General features: G+C 52.1%; 1 protein-coding gene across 1 annotated transcript in view; it reads right to left on the bottom strand.

Moving 5' to 3' along the window:
* The window catches only part of CSGALNACT1 (chondroitin sulfate N-acetylgalactosaminyltransferase 1), a 318,818-nt gene that overhangs the window by 11,637 nt on the left and 280,119 nt on the right, over window positions 1–27,062 (bottom strand). The window contains exons 5-7 of the mRNA XM_062199429.1: window positions 20,777–20,878; window positions 4,039–4,217; window positions 3,143–3,237 (exon numbers count right to left, since the gene is read on the bottom strand). Of these exons, the coding sequence (XP_062055413.1) occupies window positions 3,143–3,237; window positions 4,039–4,217; window positions 20,777–20,878 (376 nt within the window). The remainder of the gene's footprint in view (window positions 1–3,142; window positions 3,238–4,038; window positions 4,218–20,776; window positions 20,879–27,062) is intronic.

Here is a 27,062-nt window from a genome sequence, read left to right as displayed (position 1 = left end):
TAGCCTACGCAGGCCCCGTGGGAGGACCTAGACTGCTGAGATCGGCAAATACCACAGCAGGCTTTCTCCTTTCGGAGAGCCGCTGGCTTTACGCCGTGAGAGCCTTTTACCAGGTGGAAGTCACCTGTTTCAGAACCACAGCTCTGGCTGGGGGAGAAGGGAAGGCTGGAGAGGGGTGGAGCCTAAAGACAGGTGGGAGGAGCCTCCTGCGGGGACCTGGCAAGGCCTGCGGGGGCGGGGGCCAGGTCCCCAGGATGGCTATTTGGTTTACAGTCAATCTTTTCTCCGTGAGATGCATCCACATTGAAGCATCGGCGACCATCATCTTGTGGCTTTGAACTTGAAAAAGTTAAACATCGGGAAGAAACCTCTCGCTTTCCCTCTTACTGCTGGTCTGCAGCCAAAGGTGCAGAGACAAGCAGTCACAACAGACACACCAAAGAATTCAGCTGGTTTCCTGCTCTCCCTGTAGGCCAATGTCGTTGGATGATGGCGGCCATGGGCACCTGGGAGGTAGTAACTCAGACCCTGACTCACGAGGTCACATTTGCCCGGCTGCTGCGAAAAGCTGCCTGTTGTTTGCATCGGTAACTTTTATTATGGCTGCATTGGGAGCTGTGTCCTCTCTTCACCTTAGATACTGGTGTGTCCCAGGGAAGCCGGCCAAGGATTTATTTATGTCTACATAACGTCTGAGCCAGACGCAGCCTCCGTAGCATGGCTCTCCTAATGTAGCCATCTCCAATCATCATTTTTATTTGTATTTATTTATTTATAATTTCTTACTCATGTGAGAGGCAGAGAGAGAGAGAGAGAGAGAGAGAGAGGTGGGGAGAAAGAGTGTTCCCATTTGCTGGTTCACTCCTTAAGTGCCTGCAACAGTGGGGACCGGGCCAGGGCTGAGGGGCCAGGAGCCAGGAACTCCACCCAGGTCTTTCTGATGCACAGCAGGGATTCAACCATTCAAGCTGTCACTGCTTCCTCCCAGGGCCTGCATAAGCGGAGCCGGAGGCGGGAATCGAACCCGGGGACACCAGTGTGGAACACGGGCATCTTAACCACTGGGCTGACTGCTCGCGTGTATTTTTACTTCATGTCTCAGCACCACACTTCCTGTCCCCATCATGTGAATTTCCGCAGTGCGATGGCCTGTCGGGAGCTTCTGTCAGGCCGTCTCTTTTATACGTCAGCTGTCACGTGTATCCTCAGCAAGTCTATTTGCAATGTTCGAGAGGAAGGAAATCCTGGCTTGGGCCCCGGGGCGCTGGCACGAGCTGCCTGTGCTATCCGGGCTGAGTCGCGCCACCCCTACTGAAAGAAGGGACAGTGGGGAGTGCTCACAAACCAGGTCTGAGGAGCAGGCGACACTGTGTCGGTGCTTCCGGCTCCTCCGTGAGCTCCTGGCCCGTGGCTCTGTCCAGTTAGCACACCTCCAAGGGACGGGGAACCCTCTGCCGTGTGCCCCCAGACTGCATGAACCCGGCTCTCTCAAGCAGCTGACCGCGGGGCTCCAGGAGGAGTCCGGGGTGCAGAGGCCGCAGCCGTGGACTGGGGACTCTGTGCCTTGACCTTGGCGGGCATCAGAATCCTGCTCCCCTGTGTGTTCCCGGCCTTCCCTCAGCACCTGCTTCTCGGCAGGAATGAGAATGAAAGGATCAAACTTCAGATCTGTGAAATGAACAGGATTCCTTGCGAGCAAACTGGGTCTTGATGAGGCTGAAGCAGAGACACCCATCACGTTGGATGTCAGGTGTAAAAAGGGCTGTATTTAAACCAGAGGGATTTTGTTCTGCCTAGCTGAAACACAGAGCCGGTATCCCATTTGCTCTTCAAATCCTATTAGGACACTCACAACCTTAGGGAAAAGCAAACAAGGCGTTCTGTCCTGGTGGGTGGTGGGAGTGACAGTGCTCACAGGTGGACGAAAATCTCATGCGGTCGTTACGTGTGATGCACAGACGGGCACCTGGTCCCTCCACAGCTGTAGTCTGTCTGGGGTACCGGGGCTGAGAGACTCGCCAGGGCTGCGCAGGTGAAGGGACATGGGAGGTGACTGAAGGTTCTGTCACTTTTGGAAGCTTCAACACAGAAGCACCTCACAGAACCTGAGTTTTCTCCAAGGTGCAGCTTGCTCACCCACTGCATAGACGCGTGGGAGACTCGGTGCCATTGCCCTCACTCAGCCGATCTCCTTCCTCCAAGCCTGGGGGGGCTTTGCCACCAACGATTCAGCCTGAGCTAGGACCCAGCTAACCTCCCTGCAGCGAAAGATCCCAGCTTAGGGGTCGGGGCCTCCCCTGTCCATCCTGGCAACAATACCAGGAAATTGCATCTCAGGCCGTGGTGCCAGGGGGACAGGGCCTCTTCTGGCTATACTCTAACTCTGCAGTGACACACACAGCCTGGCCTGCGGGACCCCGGGGGGCTGTGTGCCTGCACCGTCCATCCCCTATGCCGTCAGAACCTGAAAAGGGTTTATTTATTTGAAAGTCAGAGTTACGGAGAGAGAGGGGAAGACAGAGAGAGAGGGAGAAAGAGAGAGAGAGAGAGAGACAGAGAGAGAGATCTTCCATTCACTGGTTCATTCCCCAGATGGCTAAAGCAGCCAAGAGCTTCTTGCTGCCCCCTACATGAGTGCAGGGGTCTAAGGGCCTGGGCCATCTTCTGCTGCTTTCCTAGGGCATTAGCAGGGAGCTGGATTGGAAATGGAGCAGCTGGGACAGGAACCGGAGCCCATATGGGATGCCAAGGTCACAGGTGGCGAATTAACCTACTACGCCACAGCGCCAGCCCCTTTGGTGAACGTTGGGAAGTGCTCTTAAACATCCCCTCTCTGCAGGATTTTCTAATAATGGAGCCAATGTGCTTCCCTCATCAGTGCAGGAACACCAGCTTCCCCAAACCAGAGAAGAAAACCACGAAGGTGTGAAATTACCTTCCCGCAAGATCCTTTTCCCATTTACTTATTTCCTACTCTCAATGAACAGGGCGCAGGCAGCCAGGAGGGCTGCCAGACTCCAGGACCAGGAAAACGCCCCAACACAACCGACCCATGGATTTCCACTCCCCTCTGCTCACCATCAGGCGCCCCTGCAGGACGGACGGGAACAGCCGCCCGAAGGCAGCTGCGGGCACCACTCACCAGCTGCTGTTCCAAGGGAGGAACCGCGTCGTGATGGCCGTAGATGATGCCAGGGTTGTACTGGCTGAACAGGACTGGGTAAAACACCTTCTTGCCTGCAAAGCAGAAGGCAGACACACACTTAGAGCACCCAGTCCACTCTCAGACTTGTCCCCGAGCATGCACTGACACAGCCACATCGCCCTGCTGCTCCTCCACACAGCTCGAGAAGAGACAGCAGCTCTGAGCGCCTGGTGCAAGATCGCGCAAAACACTCCCCACCAGAGGCCCGGCCCTGGGCGACACGCAATGGGAGTGGATAGGAGAGCTCCGGGGCCCCAGTTCTGGCCACATTAACCCTTCAGGCACTGGTTCCTGGCAGTCTCGGGGTTTCCTGCGAGGCTGGGGTGGCTTGGGCAGCAGCAGTCCACTGAGAGCGCCCAGGGCCGCTGCTCTTTACCAATTTTACACAGAATTCCTGTGTTTTAGCACTGCCATGGCCCTGCCAGGATTGATCAGCTGGGGCCAGCGCAGCCTGGGACCAGGCTGTGCCGATGACTTCTAGGCTAGGGGTTACTTCTGGCCACAGAGTCCACCCCTGCCTGCCTGCTTGCCCCTGCCCCTATCCCCCCAGGGCTCTGTGTCCTGCCGGGGAGCTTTCTATATCTATAGAATATCTATAGATATTCACCAAAGCCGAACCCGGAACAGGAGCCAGGGACATGGACTCGGGCAAGGGGCCCTGGAAGCAAAGTGGGGCTAATGGGCTTTTGGGGGAGGCAACAAAGGGGAAATCAAAGACACGATTTTTCTTTTCTCTGCCGTGGGGGCAGAGAGTTCTCTGAACTCGGGCCAGCTGCGACATGGGACATCGGAGTGAAGCCTGGCAGGTGGGGGCGGGGGGCAGGGCGCCGCACCTGGCTGCGTGTTCAGCCTGCACGTGTTGAGAAACTCCGACGTGAAGTAGATGTCGACGTCGCAGAAGAACAGCAGGACGTTGCTCCCCTTCCAGAAGCGGGCTCCCACGTCCAGGCCCTTGCCCCGGGAGAACTCCCCGTTCAGCTGGATGAAGGTGAAGTTCCTGAAGTTGGCAGCTCTAGGAGGAAAGACCAGGTGACCGTCACTCGTGGGTCCCCGCCTCCCAGGCCGGAAGGGTCCCGAGAAATGCACTACCAGGGCCCCCAGGCTCTGGCCGCATCTCTTCTCTGACCGGAGAGCACCCAGGCTGTTGCAGGAGGATCCACACTTGCTAGAAACCCCCTGCGGTGAAAGGTCCCAGGAACGCCTAGGGAAGTCGTGGCACCTGGCCATGTCCCCACGCTGCAGGCTGAGCTGTCCTTTCTAGCGGTGGAGAAAGCCTGACCCAGCAAAGACCAGGAACACAATCCAGGAAGTCTTCAGGCTGCCTGAGCCAGAGACAGAGAATCACCCTGGAACGGGCCCACCCTTCAATCAAAACAAGGAGCCAGGCAAAACGCTCCTGAGGTCAACCTGTCGCCCAAGCAGACTGAGACTCGGATCCCCTGCCCACCCGCCAGGCAAGCAGTGAGCACAGCACAGCATAGGAGGAGAAGGCACACGTGGCCTCGCGGCTATGGGACCTGGCCAGGTCCACTGGTGTCCGTACACCTTCATCTGCAGAACAGGAAAAGCACCCCCCAACCTTAGCTGTCTCACAGTCACTAGTGAACAGAGCACCAGCCAATGCGAGCAGGCCAGGATTCCCAGGGCAGCGGGGACGGAGCCGAGAGGCGAGTTCTGTTTGCTGTTCGTCCCAGGAATCGCAGCATCCTGGGGGAGTGGGGCAGGTCTTGAGCCAAAGGTGCAAGAATTCACTCAGCACCAGTAGGACAGGGATGCTCTGCCACCAGCTGGGACCCCCTTTCTTGCCCATGCCGCCCCTCCTCTCCTCCCTGCACTCCCCAACTCCTGTTCCATCTTGATGTCTCCCAAAGGGGCAGAAGCTTGTTTCCATGTTTAAAAGTCTGTACTGCAGGCGCTGTCTCGGGCAGAGGTCGACACAAACACAGCGTCGTCAAGTCTCGAGCGCCAGGCTGTGTTGCTGTCTGGCAGCTTCGTCAGACACACCAGCTCTGCTCCCTCAAGGTCACTGTCATCGCCCCACACTTGGCTTCTCGCCCTGGGGATCTGCGGTCCCAACCCTGCCTGAGCCTGGTGCCAGGCTGGCCTTTCACAGTTGGATCAGGGCAGGCAGCCTCACTCCGGGGAGGGCACTGGGCTAGGAGCCTGCCTGTCCCCACACAGGTGTTCAGCAGATGTTGGAGGGCAAACGCGTGAACACACAGAGGACCTGGCCCCTTGCTCTGCCGCTAGCCTGTTCAGAATCAGTCACTTCCTTTAATTCAAACTGTTATAGAGTTCACTGCTCTCCTTTTGGCTACTGTTCAAACTCACTTCTTATATTTGAAATCTCAGTGGTCCCTGGATTCGACTTTTCTGTGACTGCCTTGGCATCGACCCTACCTTCCACGAGGTAGGATTCTCTACCCCGTGCAGGACGTTGTCTTGATCTTGTCTTTCAGGGTGTGGTGGCCCTGGTGTGGCATGGGAGGTGTGCTCCAGAACCTTCCAGCCCTACGTCTGAGCCACTGCAGCACAGTGGCCCCTTCCTGGACCCCGGGTACCCAGGTGGTGCAAGGCCCGGCAGTCAGCTTCCTTAACCTCCCTGCCCCTGCGAGCCCGTGCAGCCCAGCTCTCCCTGCCCTGCTGGGCAGCTGCACCTGTGGGCGATGCCCGCGTTGTTACCTGTTCATCTCAGGTGTCTCCGGCAGGCCTCACAGGTGGCTTGCCTTGGATTGAGAGCCAGAGGCTGGTCTCTTTTTTCAGTCATTGCAAAACTTACCTCCTTTGGGGCCCTCTGTCCTCCTTCCCCCTCCCCATCCCCCACACTGCAGGGACAGCTGACTTCCCCAGGGACAGCGGAGCCAGGACCCAGGTGGTATCAAGCTCAAAATTCAGGAGGCTCTTCCAGGAGATTTCCAGGATCTATCATCAGAGATTTTCAATATAAAAAAATCCGTCTGAACAACAGCAAACATCCTTCTGCTAACAGAAGGGGAATATGGTTCTGTAACCTGCGTGTTAAAGGAACCACAACTCCAGGAACCCCCCACCCTACCCAAGAGCCCACAGTCCATCCGCTTAGATGTGCCAATCACTTATATAAGTTAAGCCACGCCGTTATTGTTAAGTCAGAACGCCGGAAGGGTTAGAAACAGTGGAACGGTGTTCAGGACAGGACGAGCCTGTAGCTGCGGTGGGAGCGGTGGACAGACGGTACCACGTGTGAGAGGGCACCGAGCACTCACTCAGCACCTAAGTGGAGCAGCCTGCTCTGCGCACAAAGCCCCTCCAAAGCTGGCCTGAGCTGTAGGGATTAAATTGCCAATCCTTGCCCTGCCCAGCTGAGGGCCTGCCTGTCACTCACCATCAACAGGGTGTGACGAGAACTGTGGGCACCTGTTGTCTCGTAGCACCTTCATTCAGGGAACTTGAAAAACCCCAAAGTCTCAAAACGCCCACCTCTACGCTGGGGTGTGTTGCTCCCAGGAGAGACTCCAGGAGAACAGTCGCTTCCGGCGTTCTTACTTAACAATAACGGCGTGGCTTAACTTATATAAGTGATTGGCACATCTAAGCGGATGGACTGTGGGCTCTTGGGTAGGGTGGGGGGTTCCTGGAGTTGTGGTTCCTTTAACACGCAGGTTACAGAACCATATTCCCCTTCTGTTAGCAGAAGGATGTTTGCTGTTGTTCAGACGGATTTTTTTATATTGAAAATCTCTGATGATAGATCCTGGAAATCTCCTGGAAGAGCCTCCTGAATTTTGAGCTTGATACCACCTGGGTCCTGGCTCAGTCGTCAGCTGTCCCTGGGGAAGTCAGCTGTCCCTGCAGTGTGGGGGATGGGGAGGGGGAAGGAGGACGGAGGGCCCCAAAGGAGGTAAGTTTTGCAATGACTGAAAAAAGAGACCAGCCTCTGGCTCTCAATCCAAGGCAAGCCACCTGTGAGGCCTGCCGGAGACACCTGAGATGAACAGGTAACAACGCGGGCATCGTCCACAGGCCTCCCTGTGGCCCGAATGCAAGAGGCAGTTTGCTCCCCATCGTTTTCCCCCAACCTGTCCACAAGGATGAGGCCACCCCTGTTACATCCGTGGTGGCGCCCAATCCCACTTCAAGCCCACTCTAGTGTGTCTGTGTCCACAGGTGACCCCTGGGGTCTGTGCATGCCTGCCACCTGCAGCCCCTGCCTGCCCATCCCTCCCAAGCAACCCGAGTCAGTGGGGCCACACATGGTGACTGCTGGCCTGGCAGGCTGGACACACACCTGCTTTGCTCTGATGCCCTGACAGCCCACCAGGCCCTGGACAGGGAGCTGGGCATGGGCGGTCTAAGGACAGAGACACCACTGACTGGGCTGCACCTGTTCCAGTTCACAGTTTCCTTCATCATCCAACCACCCAGGGTGTGGCCGCCAGGTCCCTGTGCTCAGCTGTGAGTGCACCTGCTGATGGGCAAGGCACCACCTTCCCTGCTGATTCCTCAACTCCAGGCTCTCTGTGATCCGGGAGAACAACTCCTTCTCCACTCTTGCCACCAAGAAGGGCCCCTGACGCTGAACAAGCACTCCCTGCTGAGAAAGGGCGGGAGATACCAGCGTAGCATCCTTGCCTTCCCCCCTTTTGCAAACGGGAGTAATCAGCACCATCCAACCCTCTGCACTTGGCCGTGGATGGCTCTCCTCCCCCCAACTCAGCACCAGCCACATGGGCTCCAGGGCCCAGGACACAGAAGGATGCAGAAGGCCTGGCACCTGCGGGCCAGCAGGCCCCACACCAGTGTATCATCTTCATCTTCATCCCCACCCAAGGTTCACTGCACACAGGTACTCAGGTCCCAGGGCAGAGTGACCCCAACTCCACTGTGTAGGCAGTAGGGCCGTGCAAAGCGACAGACACAGCTCAGCACAAATGACTGACTTGCAGCTCATGAATTTCCCACTCAATCCCTTTCTTTTCTATCACTGAACCGGGGGCACGGGGACTCCTCTGCTGCATGTACTCATTTTTCTGGGAGGTCACAGCGACCCGAGGAAGAGACTGTTGCCACTGCGATTTCATTTCCCTAACTGAGCTGCATTCCCAGAACTGCTGCGTTAAAAAACTGGTAAAAGACAGTGCCGTCTAATATGATTTACTCCAATACAGATGTTTTCAAACCATTGCAAGGAAATTCTCGACATGTGATGCCTCCCACAATAGCCCTTTACTCAACACAATCTTGGAACACTTACATAGAGACAGGTATTATATCTAATGTATAATCTGTTTTATTTGACAGGTAGAGTTATAGACAGTGAGAGAGAGAGACAGAGAGAAAGGTCTTCCCTCTGTTGGTTCACCCCCCAAGTGGCCACTACGGCCGGTGATGCGCTGATCCGAAGCCAGGAGCCAGGTGCTTCCTCCTGGTCTCCCATGTGGGTGCAGGGCCCAAGGACCTGGGCCATCCTCCACTGCCTTCCCGGGCCACAGCAGAGAGCTGGACTGGAAGAGGAGCAATCGGGACTAGAACCTGGCGCCCATATGGGATGCCAGCGCCACAGGCAGAGGATTAACTGAGCCACGGCACCAGCCCTAATGTATAATTTTTTAAAATAAGGTTTATTTATTTATTTTAAAGGCATAAAGACAGGGAGAGAGAGGGATAGAGAAAGAGATCTTCCACCCACTAGCTCACTTCCCGAATGGCTGCAATGGCTCAGGCTGGGCCAAACCAAAGCGAGGAACCCAGAACTCCATCTAGGCCTCCCATATGGGCGGCAGGGGCCTAAGGATTTGGGCCAACTTCTGTTGCCTTCCCAGGTACGTTAGCAGGGAGCTGGGTTGGAAGTGCTCATACAGGATGCCGGCTCTGCAAACAGTGGCTTAACCCACTGTGCAAACAAGGCCAGCCCCTTCAACGAACAATTTTCAATTTTCAATATCATAGCCTTACGTATCTAAATCATTTATGAACTGAAGACAGTGAGTAAGCCAAGCAAGTTGCCATCCAGTATCCCATAGCAGGCACTTTAGAAGCTGAATTCTGAGTTTACAGAAGCCTCCTTTAGCGAGTTTTTAGGAACTCCCTTTGCTTCTCCAGTGCTCCCTAACTTCACGTGGAAACCAGGTACCGGCCATCAGGAAAGCACACAGCACACAGTGGCTGCCGTGCGGACCTCAGCTAAGCAGAGTTCACCAAGCTCCAGGCTCGTACCCAGACTGCCTCTTCTTTTTCACTGCGTGCGTGGACTTTTGTCTTGAATGAGCCAAAGCCGGCTTCGGCAGGTACCAAACTAATGTGCTGATGCACAGATGCACCATGAGTCTGGCATGAGGCCTCCCCAGTGGAGTTTTTGCTGGAAAATGGAAGGGTAAGGGGCGGGCATTTGGCCTATTGTTTAAGATGCCGGTCAGAATGCCTGCATCCTAGATCCGAGTACCAGGGTTCGAGTCCCATCTCCTGCTCCTGACTCCAGTTCTCTGTTAGTGTGCATCCTAGGAAGCAGTAGTGATGGCTCCAGTAATTGGATTCCTGCTGCTCCCAAGGAGGACGTGGATTGAGCTCCCACTTCCCAGCTTCACCCCAGCCAGGGTGGGCCTTTGGGGAGTGAACCAGCAGTTGAGAGCTCTTTCTCTCCCCCTCTCTGTCAAATATATAGAATATTTTTTTTTAAAAAATGTAGGGTGCACTGCACGGGAGACCAGGAGGAAGCACCTGGCTCCTGGCTTCGGATAGGTGCAGCACACCGGCTGTAGCGGCCATTTGGGGGGTGAACCAACAGAAAAGGAAGACCTTTCTCTCTGTCTCTTTCTGTCTAACTCTGCCTGTCAAAAAAAGTAGGGTGCAATGTGACCAGCCAGAAAGCCCCTCTGTGCCCGTGCTATGCAAGGTGCGGAGAGTGACTGAACAGGGCAACCCACGAAGGCGGTCCTCCATCCCTGTCCCCCACCGGGCTCACCCACCACAGGTGCAGGGCAGCAAACACAGAGGTGTGCGCCAGCCTCAGGCCACTGCCTCCAGAGGCCACAGTGCTTCACCTCTGCCAGCGGGTTCCCTTCAGCAGCCGCTGTCCCCAGGCTCAGCTCATGCCCGTGCAGTGTCTCCTTGCCCTGCAGATCTGCACGCGCAATTCCCAGCTCCTTTCTGGACCTCCACCCTGAGGCACGCTTGATTGTCCCTGCCCTTTCTTATTGTATACCAGCACTTGGGTCTTTCCTTCCAAGGGCTGCAGCGAGCCACCCAACACTGCTCCCGGCACACAGTGGGTGCTGGGCCCTTTCCTCTTGGTCCTCAATGAGCTACAATGCAGCCTTGCACTCATTCAGGTCCACAGTGTAAAAGCAAGCCCACCTTGGCAGGACACACAACAGCATAGAAGACACTCTCTGGGCCAGCGCCGCGGCTCACTAGGCTAATCCTTCACCTGCGGCGCCGGCACCCCGGGGTTCTAGTCCCGGTTGGGGCGCCGATTCTGCCCCGGTTGCTCCTCTTCCAGTCCAGCTCTCTGCTGTGGTCCGGGAAGGCACGTATGAGTATTTCACGCTTTTGTTGTGGCTGAATATTTCATTGTATAGATACTGGAGCATTTTGTCAATCCATTTATAAGTTGGTGGCCATGTGGGCTGTTTCTACCTTTTGGATAGTGTGCAGACATGAACATTGAACGTTCAGTTATGTTCCAACAGCTGTTTTTACTTCTTTTGGGTACACACCCAGGAAAAGAACAGCTAGCTAGGTCAGACAAAAAGTCTATGCTTAACCATTTGGGGAACTGCTAATGGGTTTATACACTGGCTGCACCGTTTTCTGTTAACACCAGCAGTGGACAAGCGTTCCAATGTCTCCACATCTCATTGATGGCTGATTGGCTGTGGACTGCAGCCATCCTGGTGCTGTGGGGTGCATTTGCATGCCCCCGAAGACAGAAGATGTTGACCACCTTCTCTCATGTTTATTGGCCGCTTGTATTTCATCCTTGGAGAGACATCCATTCAAATCTTCAGTCCTTTTATAAATTGAGTGATGTGTCCTTCTACCTCTGAGTTATAAATGTTCCCTCTGTATTCTGCACGCAGGGCTCTGACAGGTTATCATTTGAAAATTCTGCCCCATCTTGTAGCTGTCTGTTCAGTGTCACTGTAGCATCAAAGTTTGTAATTCTGATGAAGTTCAATTTACCTACTTTTATTCTATGTCCTATAGAAGAAACCATTGTCTAACCCAAGGTCATAAAGATTCACATCTAAGAGCCTTATAGTCACAGCCCTCATGTTTAGGCCTTGAATTGATTTCTATCCAAGCTTTGTATATGGAGTCGAAAACACACCAAATATAGAAGGCAACTTTTGCTTCTTTGGTGTGGATGTCCAGCCGCCCTAGAACTTTCCTTGAACACATAATCCCCCCCCCCCCCCATGTAACTCACACTTGTTGGAAAAATCAATAAATGGATGAGTTTATTTCTGGCCTCTCAATTTTATCCCATTGATTTATATGTGGACTCTTATGCCAGTGCCTTAGTCGTGATTACTATGATTTTATAGTAAGTTTTGAAATTGGGAACTAGGTCATCTCCAACTTCATTTCCATTTTCTGGACTGATTTGGCTATTTTGGGTCCCTTGCATTTCCATGTAAATTTGACTATCATCCTATCATTTCTAGAAAAAAGAAAAAAAAAAACCTGGTTTGGATTGTTTACTTATTTATGCATTTTTTATTTGAAAGCAGAAAGAGAGACAGAGACAGAGATCTTCATCTACTGGTTCACTCTTTAAACGCTTGCAACAGCTGAGGCAGAAGCCAGAAGCCTGAAGCCTGGAACTCAATCCAGGTCTCCACATGGGTGGCCGGGACCCAATGACTTGAGCCATCACAGCTGCCTCTCAGGGTGCACACTGGCAGGAAACGGGAATTGAAAGCAGAGCCGGGTGGGAACCCAGATACGCTGGGTTAGAGGATGTGGGAGCACAGGCGGTGTCTTAAACACTGCCCGGCCCTGGATTTTGGCAGCAATTGTGTTCAATCAGCTGAACGAGCATTGCCATCTCAACCACGAACCAGGTGTCTTTCGTTTATCTAGGCCTTCTTTAAATCCTTTCCATGATTTAAAGCGTTACAGTTCTCAATGTAAAAGTCTCACACTTCTTTTGTTACATTTTTTCCTACACATTTTATTCTTTTTGATGCTATTTCAATTAGAATGGTTTTCTTCATTTCATCTTGATTGTTCATTGTTAGTATATATAAACACAATTAATGTTTTGTATATCAATCTTGTATCCCACAAGCTTGCTGAATTGTTAATTAGCTCTAACAGTGTTTTCTATTATCCCTTATAATTTTCTATATAGAAGACAATATTTCAGCCATGAACAGAGGTGTTTTACTCCTGCCTTTCTAATCTGGATGCCTTTTATTTCTTTTTCTCCCCCAACTTTCCCGGCTAGAACCCTCAGTTCAGTGTTGAATAGAGTGAGACCATTGTTGTATTCTTGACCTGAACAAGTTGGGAAAATCAGCAATGAAGATGTTTGGGCCTGGCTTTTCTTTGCAGGAAGTATTTCTTTTCTTTTTTAGTTAAATCAGTTTACTTAATCTAAGTGTAGTCAGATTTTCTATTTTTTTCTCGAAGAAACATGTATTTTCACTTAATAAAAAAAAAATTTGTTCTGTTTTTTTCCCTTCTCCATGCTGTTATCATATTAAAAATTACATCTTTATACATTGTGTCCATCAACACAGATTTATAGCTACTGTTTTATGCAATACATCATTTGAAAATTTTAAATCAACAGAAATAAAAGCACAAACAAAAAATATATTTATTGGGCCAGCATTGTGGCGAAGCAGATTAAGCTGCTGCCTGTGATAGTAGCACCCCATTTCAAAATGCTGATTTGAGTCCTGGCTGCTCCACTTCTGATCCAGCTCCCTGCTAGTGCACCTGGGAGAGCAGTGGAAAATGGCCCAAGTACTGCGGACCGCTTCACCCACATGGGAGACCAGGATGGAGTTCCAGGCTTCTGGCTTCAGCCTGGCCCAGCCTAGGCTGTTCCAGCATTTGGAGAGTGAACCAGCAAATGGAAGATGTGTCTGTCTCTAACTTTGCCTTTCAAGTACATAAAATAAATCTTAAGAAAGCCAAAAACTACATTTCTATTGCCTTTTGTATTACCTGTGTAGTTATTTTTTTTTTTAATTTTTAAAGACTTATTTTATTTTGAAAGTCAGAGTTACAGAGAGAGGAGGGGAGAGAGGGGGAAAGAGGGAGAGAAAGAGAGAGAGGGAAAGAGAGGGGGGTGAGAGAGGGAGAGAAAGGGAGAGAGAGGGAGAGAGAGGGAGAGGGGGGGGGGGAGAGAGAGAGAGAGAGAGAGAGTCTTCATCCATCGATTTACTTCCTAGATGGCCCCAAAGGCCAGGGCTGGGCCAGACGGAAGCCAGGAGCCAGGAGCTTCTTCCAGGTCATTTTAAATAATGTATTGTGCCAACCCCAGAAATCAGAATCTCCTTCCTCCCCTGGGTTTGCTCTTGCTCATTTGCTTGTTTAATGACTTTGCCAAACTAATGCTGTCAAGCCTGTACTGTTGGATGTGACCACTTAAGGGTCAGCTAATGACTGGACAGAGATTTCCTTAAATGCCTGGAACCAGTAAGAATTTCTTTGCTAAGGGGCCCTGGGTGCCTGTCAGGGCCAGCCTTCAGCACTCAGCCAGGCACCTGGAAACAGCTGTACCTTTAATTCCCCCCGGTGCAGAGCCTCTGGGCAGCCACACCTGAGAGCTCAGGGCCTCCTCAGAGCTTTCCCAAGCAGCAGCACAGCCCTAGGATGGTCAAGGCCTTCGGGTTCCCGGGGACACATGAGCTTCTCACAGCCTCGGTAGACATCGCCTCGCCCGGCTTCATCGTGCAGGCTTTCTCCTTAGTCTGTGTTTGTCCCAACTCCGCAGGCAGCCGCAGTGTTGAGCACCTGCTGTAATTATTGTTGATTGATGTCCTTGCCCCCATTGGAAAGGAAAAGCTTCCTGCATTTGAAGAGCTGAGTAAGGTCATGGAAAGGCCACCCCGGGGGCAGAGCCTTCCAGGGAAACCCAGCCGGTTCAGAGAATGCCCACTCTCTGGTAGTAGCGCTCAGAAGGACTCCTGTTGGATAGATGTCTCCAGATTGGTGCAACTTAATTTCCAGAATTCTGACCACTTTTACGTCGGGGAATATTTGCCAAGGTCTTCACTCCCCTATTTTTTGCTTACTTCACCCTTCTTCTTTCTCCAAACTGCTGTATTCCACTGGATGAACTTAACATCACTTACATTTTGTCGTAACAGTTCCACCCCCTCCTCCAATTTTTCCGTGGAGAAATGTTAAACCTTCGGCAAAGTTCTAAGAATGGTGCAAGTATGCAATGCCCTTCACCCAGATTCACCAAGTGCTATCCTTTTGAGCTCTTTTCTCACACTCTCGTTCTGAACCACTGGACATCAGCCGCAGGTGTCCTGACAATTTTAGCCTCAAAGAAATGGAACTCCCAGGGCCCGTGCTGTAGGGCAGTGGGTTAAGCTGCAGCTTTTGACGTCAGCATCCCATATGTGAGTGCCAATCTGAAGTCCTGGCTACTCCACTTTCTATCCAGCTTCCTGCTATCGTGCCTGGAGGGAGCAGGTGATGTCCCAAGTACTCAGGTTTCTGCCAACCATGTGGCCAACTGGATTAGAGCTCCTGGCTTCAGCCTGGCCCAGCCTGCATGGAATGAACCAGCAGGTAGAAGAACTTTCTCTCTCTCCCTGCCCTTTCTCTTTTCCTTCCCTCCCCACCACCTCTGTCGCTCTGCCTTTCAAATAAATAAGTGTTGAAAAAAAAGAAACGTAACTTCGAAGAAACAAAATGTGTTCCTTTACAGCATTATAAAAATACAACAGTCATGGGGCCAGTGCTGTGGCTCAGTGGGTTAACGCCCTGGCCTGAAGCGCTGGCATCCCGTGGGGCGCCGGTTCTGGTCCCAGCTGCTCCTCTTCTGATCCAGCTCTCTGCTATGGCCTAGGAAAGCAGTAGAAGATGGCCCAAGTCCTTGGGCCTCTGTACCCCCTGGGAGACCTAGAAGAAGCTCCTGACTCCTGGCTTTGGATTGGTGCAACTCCGGCTATTGCGGCCAACTAGGGAGTGAACCATTGGATGGAAGACCCCGCCCCCCATCTCTCTGCCCCTCCTCTCTCTGTGTAACTCTGACTTTCAAATAAATAAATAAATCTTTAAAAAAAAATACAATGGCCGATGCCGTGGCTCACTTGGCTAATCCTTCGCCTGCGGTGCCAGCACCCCGGGTTCTAGTCCTGGTTGGGGCACCGGGTACTAGTCCCGGTTGCTCCTCCTCCAGTCCAGCTCTCTGCTGTGGTCCAGGAGGGCAGTGGAGGATGGCCCAAGTGCTTGGGTCCCTGCACCCGCATGGGAGACTGGGAGGAAGTACCTGGTTCCTGGCTTCGGATCAGCACAGCGCTGGCCATAGCGGCCATTAGGGGAGTGAACCAACAGAAGGAAGACATTTCTCTCTGTCTGTCTCTCTCTCACTGTCTATAACTCTCTCTCTGTCTCTCTCTCTCACTGTCTAACTCTGCCTGGCAAACAAACAAACAAACACAACAGCAGTCACGCTAGGGAGATCTAACAGGCACAGCCCTGTTTTAATCCCCCAAAGAACAATCCAGAGTGCAGCTGGGACACTGGGCACAAGCAGGCTTGGCCCCATCTGTGGGCTGTGCCGGGTGACACGGCCTCAGGCCTGGGCTGCTGCCTTCACCTGGCCCTGCCTCAGGTTCCTGGAGTCTAAGACTCCTTATGTGCTGGGAGGGAATCCCTGGGCAGCTTATTCATTTTAGCAGATAAGATTCTTGCCAAAAAATTCCTTGAGAAAAAATAAAACAGATATTGTCCAATTTCCAAGAAAAGAAAGAATGACCCAAATATTTAACACCCTCCCACCCCCAATTTTCTTCTAGACAACCAGATAAAACGTTCCTGGGCGTGTCTATTAAACAAAATGCTGTCAACGAGGCCCAACATGCTGACACAGAGCTACGCAAGCTGGCCTCTGGGAACAGCAGCACCCCCAGGCCTCCTTCCCACCACACTCGGGGGTAGAGCAGTGTCTTGGTTCTAGAACCTCTTCTGAAAGGTGCCTCGGGTCATCTTGACTTGAGGGTGAACTTGCCATGCAGTAGGTGCTAGCGTGTGCCAATTCACCTGTCTTGGTCCTTTTGAAATGTCCCAGGACGTAACCTGAAGCAAATACCTACCTAGGCCAGTCTCTCCAAGTACAGTCCATGCACCACCCCGTGGGTGTCTCACGGAGCCAAAGTGCTTTCCCCCAGGCCTCACCTCAGACCTATGTACTCAGAACTTCTGGGGGTGGGCCCCAGGAATCTGCATTTTAAGAAGCATTCCAAGTTATCCCAGAGTTGTGCTTCGACCTGAAATAAACTGATGCTTGGAAAAATCCATATAATAGGAACGAGCTATTGAGAACTGATTTAGCGTGTGTTCTGCAAGATGTTACACGGCAAGACGCGGCTTGCACACACACACATGCACACACACAGAAGTAAAAGGTTCATGACAGGCTACTCATCCTTACTGCACGTGACTCACTCTTGCATTTTCAACTGGATTCTATTCCGATTTTTTTTTTGACAGGCAGAGTTAGACAGTGAGAGAGAGAGACAGAGAGAAAGGTCTTCCTTCCATTGGTTCACCCCCAAATGGCTGCTATGGCCGGCGTGCTGCGCTGATCCGAAGCCAGGAGCCAGGTGCTTCTCCTGGTCTCCCATGTGGGTGCAGGGCCCAAGCACTTGGGCCATCCTCCACTGCCTTCCCGGGCCACAGCAGAGAGCTGGCCTGGAAGAGGGGCAACCAGGAGAGAAGCCGGTGCCCCTACCTGGACTAGAACCCGGGGTACCGGCACCACAGGCAGAGGATTAGCCTAGTGAGCCGCAGCGCCGGCCTCTATTCCGATTTTTAAAACACTGGACGCAACCCACTAAATGGATTTCACAACCCTCTAATGAATCACAAACTGGGGTTTCCCAAAATGCTGATCTATAGCAGTCGACCAAGATGGAAACATAGAACGGAGCAGCTAGAGCAGTGCTTGCTGGCCGTGCAGCAAGATGTTAAAATACTCCCAAAACACACGCGCTCCGCTGGACTCAGGACAGTCAGTCACGGTACTGATCTCCAGGTGAGACTCATTCCATTGGGTTTGACTCCAAATCTTACTACCAGGTTCCGGGTTTGAGTCCCAGCTGTTCCTCTTCCAATCCATCTCTCTGCTATGGCCTGGGAAAGCAGAAGAGGATGGCTTGGGTGCTTGGGCCCCTGCACCCACGTGGGAGACCTGAAGAAGCTCCTGGCTCCTGGCTTCAGATAGGCACAGCTCCAGCCATTGTGGCCAGTTGGGGAGTGAACCAGAGAATAGAAAGCCTTTATCTCTGTTTCTCTCTCTCTCCCTCTCCCTCTCAAATAAATTAATCTTAAAAAAAAAAAAATCTTACTAGCAACACTGGGTTTTAAGAGGGGGGCACACTGAGCTGTTAAGGTGGTCCTGGAACTTGAGAGATGAGGTTCAGTTTGTGGCTCTCCCATGCACCAGGGATAAATCCATGCATTTTCCACGAACTATTTGAAGATCCCTTCACAATAGGTTCACATGTAGATTGTCATGTGTAGAGGTCTGGCATCTTTTTTCTCTTGGTGAACAAACTTTGAACATTTCTGGTATAAAGTGCTGGGCTAACAGGTGAGTTGCAAAGAGGCATGCGAGACAGTGCCACTAACTGAGCAGGTTACAATCTAGGTGCAAAGCTAAGAGGATGGAAAGACGTGTAATTCACCAGATCATGTGCCAACAGCCAAGTGTAAGAGGTTCGGAATGCGAGCACACCTGGAGTTCAGACGGAGAGGACTGGGAGTCAGCCAGGGAGCTCCAGACCAAGGGCCAGCTACGCACCCAGTCTAACTGGGGAGCTGGGACTTGTTGAGAAAAGGTGAGAAGTAAGAGCGGTCTGAACACCAGGCAAAGGCCTTGGTCATGCAGGAAGATTCAGCGGGAAGCCGGAGTGTGGACTGCAGGAGGAAGTCAACTCAGGTGGCCGCAGAAGTCTGGGCATTCCCACGAGAGCTGGCCCAGGCAGCATCAGTGACACCGACACGGCAGGTGGCAGCATCGGCAGAGTGAGGTCATCAGTAGTGACACTGACACGGCAGATATCACCGTCAGCAGAGAGAGGACACAGACACAGAGACACACTTCAGATGACTCTTGTACAAAGCACCGCTAATTCATTCTCCAGCTCCAGGCTCTCCGTATGGGGTAGACTGATCTCTGATGTTTCCACTGAAATGACTTTTATGTGTGTTCAGAGCGTTTGCCTTATTGGCTCACCAGCCAGCCTCCTGGGGGAGAAGTGTGCTCGCTGGGTAACCTGATGTGGAGAAGAACGTGTGATAAAAGTGCTTAATTCCAGGGCTGGTGCTGTGGGATAGTGGGCTGGGCCTCCACCTGCGGTGCCAGCATCCCATGTGAGCACCAGTTCTAGTCCCGGCTGCCCCTCTTCTGGCTCTCTGCTGGTGGGCTGAGAAAGCAGAAGATGGCCCAAGGGCTTGGGCCCCTGCACCCACGTGGGAGACCAGTGGAAACTCCTGGCTCCAGACTGGCCCTGCTCCAGCTGTGGCAGCCATCTGGGGAGTGAACCAGCGGATGGAAGACCTTTCCTCTCTGCCTCTCCCTCTCTCTGTCTGTAACTCTACTTCTCTAATAAATTAAGCTTTAGAAAACATGCTTAATTCGTTACTGTCCCTGGAAACTTGCTTAAGCTACCTTCTGCTTGTCCATCACATTCGGTGACGGGTAAGCATCAGCACAGGTTCAGCCTGTGAGGTCCTGCACAGGTTCCAGGCCCCATACGGCAGTGCCTGTCAATCTCAGCTGCACCTGGGAATCACCTAGACAAGAGTGAAAACACCCTGGAACCAGGGCAGCGGCTGCCGGGAAGGGAGCAGCCCCCGGGCAGACTGGCACCTCCTGGCCCAGTGGCTCTCAATCCTGGCTGAACATTGGGATCATCTGGAAACTCCGGAAGTTTCCTCCCAGGAATGGAGGCCGGGCAGAGGTGTGAAAACATCTCCCCTGGACAGAGCATGTAAATTCTAGTAACTCCAGCTCGCCATTGCCCAGTAGAGAGAAATACTGCAACACAGGACAGTCAACTGAGGATATTCAATTATTTTATTCTACTCTTTGAGGCACGGGTCACAGCTGTAAGGTAGCTCTAGTTTTCAGCTCCTCACTCATTACTGCTCAGGCAAACTTTTCCTGTAAAAGGCCTCGTAGCTAATCGTTCAGGCTCTGTGAGTGGTACTAAAGCAGCCGTAAGTACTACGTGTACAAATGGGTGTGCCTGCATGGTCGTAAAACTTTTACGAATATAGTAGCAGACATAATCTGTCCTCTGCTTTAGAATGTTTGGCAAATTACAGTTAGCATTCTGGCCTTGTGTCCGTTAACACAAAAGTAGTCAGGACACATGAACGTACCTACAGAACTGAGCAGCGACAGTGCCTAACCTCCCATCATGGTCCCGGATTCGACCTGGCTCCGGCTCCTGACTCTGGCTTCCTGCTACTGTGCACTGCGGGAGGCAGTGGTGATGGTACAAGAGATGTGGGCTCTGCCACCCAGGTGGGAGACCTGGATTGAGTTCCTGGCTCCCAGCTTCAGCTCCAGCCCAGCCCCAGGCATTGTGGACATTTCGGGGACATGAAACAGAAGATGGGAGCTCTCTCTGTCTCTCACTTTCTACCTCTCCAATAAATCCCTATCATGATTTACTAGAAACTCAAAACAGATAGCCCTGTTCATGTCTAAAACACAAAAGCTAGCAAGATTACTTCTCACCAAGAACTACAGACCACTCCCAGGATGCTGCTTCTATGCAAAAGGCCCTCCTGACCTCTCAGCTGCTGCCCGAGGAGCCTCCATGGCAAACCGCAGGGCGCATGGCCCCACCGCCCCGGCTGCTTCGCTGGGAGGAGGCTGTTTATTTACTCTGATAGGGAAAACAACCCATCCGTGCCGTCGGCATCCCTCAGCTGGGGATAAACATACCACTCGGCTCTAAGGTTTTGCATTAAATAATTTCTGCTCAACTGAGTACGTTCAATCAAGGATCCTGGCTCAGCTGTCACTTCTGGCTTCCCGTAACTCCTCAAAATGCATAAGGGATAGACGTCAACAGGGCGAGCCCCCGGGAAGCGGCTGAGACCCGAGCCTGGATCTCACTCCCAGTTATTCAAGCTCCGGCTGACCCGGGGCTCCCTCCTGGCACAGCCGTGGCCCCCTGGCCCCTACTCTGCCACCTAAGGCCCCCACGCCTGGGGAGCCAAGGGTGCACACGACACGCAGCCAGCAGCCACTCAGGCTCCCGATCTGCCCATGGGGTTTAGGAAAATAAAGCCAGGCAGAAGTCTCCGCCCTGGGTGTGGTGTTGTGAGCTCTGTGGCCATGACCATGACTCCTCCTGATGGCTCCGAGGTTGTACTCACTTGGAAGTGTTCTCGAGTATTCCTTTGACTTCATTCATTTCTTCCTTCCCAAAGTAAACGACGGTGAGATGAATCCGCCCATCCTGCTGAATGCACATCTCTCTGGAAAAGAAGACACACGGGGAGTCTGGTTCAGCCAAGGCACAAACACCACTTCCGGAACACGCCAGCATGAACCGAGGCTGCTGGGGGACCTTCACCACGGCTCACCAGGAAAACAAAGTTAAATGCGCAGCTCTGGAAGTCCAAAACTCAGATGCAAGGCCCCACAAGCCCCAGCTGCCCCAGGTCCAGCCCACCGAGGCCACACAGCCTGGAAAGAGCACTGGGCTCTCACCGCCATGAGAAGCTCATGGAATACAGAAGACACACAGCCAGCTGCATATCAAGGTGAATTAAGGCTCAATTCTTCTACTGACTGAGTAGTGTGATCAACGTTAAGACAAGACAGGCAAGCATTTGGCGTAGGTAGAGGTTAAGCCCCTGCTTGGGATGTCTGTGTGGCAGATCAGCGTGCCTGGGTTTGAGCCCCACCTCAGCTTCCTGTTAGCTTCCTGCCAGTGCGCACCCCGAGAGGTATCAGGTGACGGCCCAAGTTCCCTAACACTCCTGTGCAAAACCTGGACTGAGTTCCTGCTCACGGCTTTGGGCTGGCCCAACCCCAGCTGTTCCTGGCATCTGGGGAGTGAACCAGGTCAGTGGAAGATCTCTCTCTCTCTCTCTCTCTCTTCCCCACCACCCCTCCCTCTCTTCCTCTCTCTATCTCTCAAATGTACTTTAACAAAGAAGAAATGAATGCATGCTGATTCTGATCAAGCAGCTGGGTTCTAGCTTCCAGACCACTCCATTTCAGAACAGAAAAAAGATCATTTTCCAGGGAGCTATTCTGACTCTTGGGGACTTGTTTCCAGGTAACCTGTGGCTCAATCGAAGGAAAAACCGACTTCTGCTAAACCTCAGCAGGGAACTTTTCTTCAAGTAGGGTGAATGACATGGACGACCGTCTCTCAGATGTATCAGCCAGGTGCAACGCTGCTGCCGGAATGGCGAAGTGGCCCAGGATACGGCAGAGGGGCCTGGGGGAAACGTGGGGAGGTTCTGCCATACTCAATAGGTTGTTTTCCCTTTAGGGGCACAGAGATGACCAGGAATCTCTCTCTTCCCAGCCCAGGCCTCTGTCACCTCTCCCAGCCTCATTGCAACATTCAAGGCTCATTTCAGTGATGCTGTTCTCACTCCTTTAAAAATACTTTTTAAAAATGTGCAGGCAGATGGCACTGTGGCGCAGTGGGCTAAAGCCCGAGCTTGCCATGTTGGCAACACTTATAGGTGCCGGTTCGAGTCCTGGCTGCTCTACTTCCGATCTAGCTCCCTGCTAATACACCTAGGAAAGGTGAGAGACCCAGAAGAAGCTCCTGGCTCACCTCCAGCCGTTGTAGCCACTGGGGGAGTGAACCAGCAGATGGAAGACCTCTCTCTCTGTCTCTACCTCTCTCTGTAACTCTGTGTTTCAAATAAATACGATAAATCTTTTTTTTTAAAGTCCAGAATCATCTTAATGATTCTTGGGCAAAAAGGAATCAAAGAGAATCACGCAAGAAAACTCAAGTCTGAGATTCCCCAGATACTGTGTTAGAATCTCCCGACTCCTTGGGCAGCTGAGACCAGAGTCAAAGGAGAAAGCAAGAAGATATTAAACCAAACAAGCAGGCACGTCCAAGGCAGGCCCAGCAGCAAGGGCTGGTTTTCGGTCCAGAGGCGAGCTGTCAAAATAAAAATCAAGCCAACTAGCAAGGACTTGAGAAAGAGTTTATAAAAACCATGAAGAATATTTTCCATGAAAAATCCTCTAATCCTCCACCCACCTCCCTCCCCCCCACTCCCCAGGAGAGACCCAGAGATAAAGACTCAAAGCAAATTGATAGCTTTGTAATTGAGCTCCATCCAGCTCTCGCCAACAAAGCACCATCAGAGAACAGATGCGCCTGAAGAGTGGGACCTTGGAAGCCACGGGAAAAGCAGCAGCCAGACACTGAACGTGAGGACAGTTTCCAAGGCAAAATGAGGGGTGTGAAAGAAACACCCAGAAGAGGAGCAGGCGGGTCTAAGCCAACACAACGACGGACTGCGGAAAGTTCATGGGGAATGCAATGCACTTTATTCTGGTGCAAATAAAAATTGAAATCCATCCATACAGGGGTGTTCAACAAGTCCATGGAACATGTGTGTTATGGAAAAAACTGCGTGGAATTCAAAAATTTTTATACCCAAATACATGTATCTTTCAGTTCCATTTTCTGTGAAACTCTTTGAAGTCTCTGCTATACTGCTGGGTCAAAGGGCATCACCTACCAACCAGAACCAGGCTGGAGCAGGGCCTTATGGGAGCTCCACCCCTTCCCAGCCACAGTGGAGACCCCAGAGCACAAGAGAGGTCTATGGGACATTCAGGGGAGAGGAAATGTCATGTAAGCTCCCTGTGAGCAGGGACAGTGACAGCCAGTGGTGCAGTGTGGTTTTTACCCTTCCTCAGGGAGGTGACCATCAAACCCTAGCACCCCAATTCCTTGTAAATTCATGCAAAACCACATCATTCATTTACTGTGCCCTGCCTTCCAAAGCTCAAGCCAAACTGTGATTCCCAAGAGAACAGTGCTGCGAGGCGGCAGGCTCTGCCCTCACACAGGGATTCACGTCACTCTCGGGGAACCAGGTTAACTCTCACAGGAGTGGGTGAAGTCTTGCCATTGTGGGCTGGATCTGCTTTAGCTAGCATGAGCAGGCTGTGACACAGCAAGGTCTCCCCTTTTGCCTTCTGTGTTTTGCAAACTCCCATGTTGTTCTCTCCCACTGTCTGTCACGTTGGGTGCACCATGGGGCCCTCCCAGGAGCTGTGCCGATGCCAGCACCATGACCTTGAACTTCCCAGCCTGCAGAACCCCGGGGCCAAAGTCAGCTTTTCTTTATGAATCACCCAGTCTGTGCAACCTTGTTATGGCAACAGAGAACAGACCAAGACAGGGCCTTAGTGTCTAGAGTTAGGAAAAAGCTTGCTTTACCCAACAGTAAACAGGCTGCTTTCTCTAACATACTAAGGGCTGGAGTGAGTTAACCATTGCTCTTCCCTAGTCTCCTATCTGCAGTGGAACTCAGAAGGCCAGCATTTCTGATGAGTTTTCATCACTTCTGTTAGTTCCAGCTTCCAGGTACACACGTCTAACTCTCCATATTGTCATTGAGTCCTTGTTCGTTGAGTTTTGCAAAAATGGATTTTCTGAATTTGCATTCTTCCATACACAAATAATTGTTGATATTTGCTGAGATGACTACAAGGGTATGTCAAAAAGTTTGTGGAAAATGGAATTAAAAGATTATTTTGGGCTGGCACCGCAGCTCACTAGGCTAATCCTCCGCCTTGCGGCACTGGCACACCGGGTTCTAGTCCCAGTCGGGGCGCCGGATTCTGTCCCGGTTGCCCCTCTTCCAGGCCAGCTCTCTGCTGTGGCCAGGGAGTGCAGTGGAGGATGGCCCAAGTGCTTGGGCCCTGCACCCCATGGGAGACCAGGATAAGCACCTAGCTCCTGCAATTGGATCAGTGTGGTGCGCCAGCCACAGTGTGCCAGCCACGGCGGCCATTGGAGGGTGAACCAATGGCAAAGGAAGACCTTTCTCTCTGTCTCTCTCTCTCACTGTTCACTCTGCCTGTCAAAAAAAGAGATTATTTTGGTACAAGGTTTTTTGTCATGCACACAAAGTTCTTTCATAACATGCATGTGCCGTGAACTTGTTGAAGACCCCAGGTATGATAATAAACTGAGAAAAATAATAATGCTAACAAAGACCCTAGTCCATGCCCTCCAGGCAGCCTGCAGTCACTTGTGTCCACAGGGCCACACCAGCCCAGTTTTGGTGGACAACAAGTCGGTCTCTGTTGCTCCCAGCTGGCACCCCTCACCCGGCCATCACCGCAGTGAGCTGTTGGCAGCAGACGCTGCCTTCTCCAGGGCCACTGTCTGGTGCCCAGGTCTGCACTCTGTTGGGAACTCCCTGTTCAACATCTATCCCTTCTGTCCTATGTCCTTGGGAACTCCCTGTTCAATGTCCATCCCTCTTGTCCTGTATCCTAGCCATGGAGTCTTTTCTAGGTGAGTCCATAACACACTGGTGCTGAAGAGAAGGAACCCACGACTCCCTGGACTCCCTGGAAAGTAGTCTTGCATGGCATCTTGAGTTCCTGGGGAACAGTCATTAAAAAAACCTGAGTTTGGCCCCGACCACTCTCTCTGCTTCCTGGCTCGCTTCCTGATCCTCTGTACCCACTCAGTCATCACCTTGGGGCCTTCACTGGAGCCTGCATCATACCACTGGGACTTTCTGTCTCCAAAACTACATGCTAAATAAACCCCTCTTTCCTTCCTAAATAGCTTTCTCGGGTATTCCATTGTAGTGACAAACAGCGGTACAAACAAGAGGTTAACAGGTGGTGAGGGCTGCCCGGGGGAGCCTTGGAAGGACCTCAGGACTCCTGCCTCTCATCCAGGATCGTGGCGCTGGAAGCAGGCAGAGCTGCAGTGAGCATTCTGGTCTTTCCACGTTGAAATGAAAGTGGGGGAGGAAGGCAGCTCTCTCCTAACTGTGCTCTGAACTAAGCCCTGCAAAAAAAAAAAAAGTAGATTTGATAGAAGCAAAGGAGAAAAAATCATCACATTTGGTAGAGATCCTTTGCCAGGAAAGGAAGAAGAGAAGGGACGAGAAAATTGAGAGTAGGTGAAGTGTGTGTGCATGTGTGCGCGTGCATATGTAAAATCTGTTTGAGAGGCAGAGAGACCGAGAGATACCATCAGCTGGTTTACTCAATACATGCTGGCAACAAATGGGGGCAGGGTGTTGGGCTGAAGCCAGGAGCTGCAACTCCTCTGGGTTTCCCACAAGGGTAGCAACAACCCGACCACTTGAGCCATCACTGGCTGCCTTCCAGGGTGCACATTAGCAGGAAGCTGGAGTCAGGATCTGCGGCTGGGAGTTGAACCCAGGTACACTAATGTGGGAGATGGGCGTTTTAACCATTAGGCCAAATACCCACATGGGTAGAGTGAGTGTGGCATGAGTCAGTGTCACCCAGGGCTCAGCAGAGCCACAAGAACTCCCAACAACATGGCACAAAGCCCCTGCAGAGCTCTCTGCACCCCACCTCTCACCTCCCAGATCACAGGAGCAGAATGTGTGTGGTCCTCATGATGTACCTAGGACCCCCCAACACACACCCAGTCAAGAGCCCAGGAGCCCAGGAAAATGCCCCCATAGGAGAGGGCTCGGGCAGTCCTCACCACAAGGTGCAGAGAAAAGACGGGGAGAAGCAGCATGGCAGCCACGCCCCGCAAAGGGCAGAGCCAAAGGAGCAGACAGAGGGGCCAGCATGGCGGTGCAGCAGGCGAACCCACAGCTTTGACATCAGCATCCCATATCGGGCCTCCGTAATAGTCCCAGCTGCCCTGCTTCTGATCTAGCGTTTCTGCTAATGTGCCTGTGAAGGCAGCAGGTGATGGCCCAAGTGCTTGGGCCCCTGCCACCCATGTGGAAGACCCAGATGTTGTTCCTGTCTCCTGGCTTTGGCCAGATGGGGGTGAACTAGCAGATGGAAGATCTCTCTCTTCTCCTCTTGCTCTCTCTTCTCTCTTTCTGATGCCTTGCTTTCAAATCAATCTTTTTTTAGAAAACAACAGAGAGAAAAGGAAGAGAAAGGGAGATTCAAGCAAGCAGTGATGTGACACCTTGACAGTTGGGGCTCCGTTTTAGACCACCTGAGACTCCATCTTGGAAAGCACCCTTGACCGTGAGACTGAACTTCAACAACAACAGTGCGTTGCATCCCACTTGGCAAAACACAACTCCCAAGCATGATCGCTCAAGCCTAAAACAGATAGGCTGCACCTGTAGTTGATACTGGTTTGGGATAGGCCTTAGGTCACCTTGACCCTAGTAATCATGTATTCTCCCTCCCCTCCTTATGGGTTTTGCCTTTATAGACCCCGTTGCTTTGAGCTTTGGGGTCAAGAGTTCTGTAAGGCATGAGCCTGCTCTCCACCACCAGCAATAAAGGTCCATCAAATTTTATCAATGTGTGGAGCTCCTCTGTTTGCATTGGCTCAGGTAAAACAGCAGCAGCATTTGACACAAGTGAAAAACCCACTCCAGAATATATAACTCCAACAGAAGAATGTTCCTGCAAATGTTTCACACTCCCTTAACAAAAATGTGGATTCAAAAACAATTGTTTTCAAAGGGG

Source organism: Lepus europaeus, chromosome 8, assembly GCF_033115175.1.
Source record: "Lepus europaeus isolate LE1 chromosome 8, mLepTim1.pri, whole genome shotgun sequence".
NCBI classification, from domain to species: domain Eukaryota; kingdom Metazoa; phylum Chordata; class Mammalia; order Lagomorpha; family Leporidae; genus Lepus; species Lepus europaeus.
Note: the sequence above shows the minus strand (reverse complement) of the source record. Positions and strands in the feature narration are given on the sequence as shown.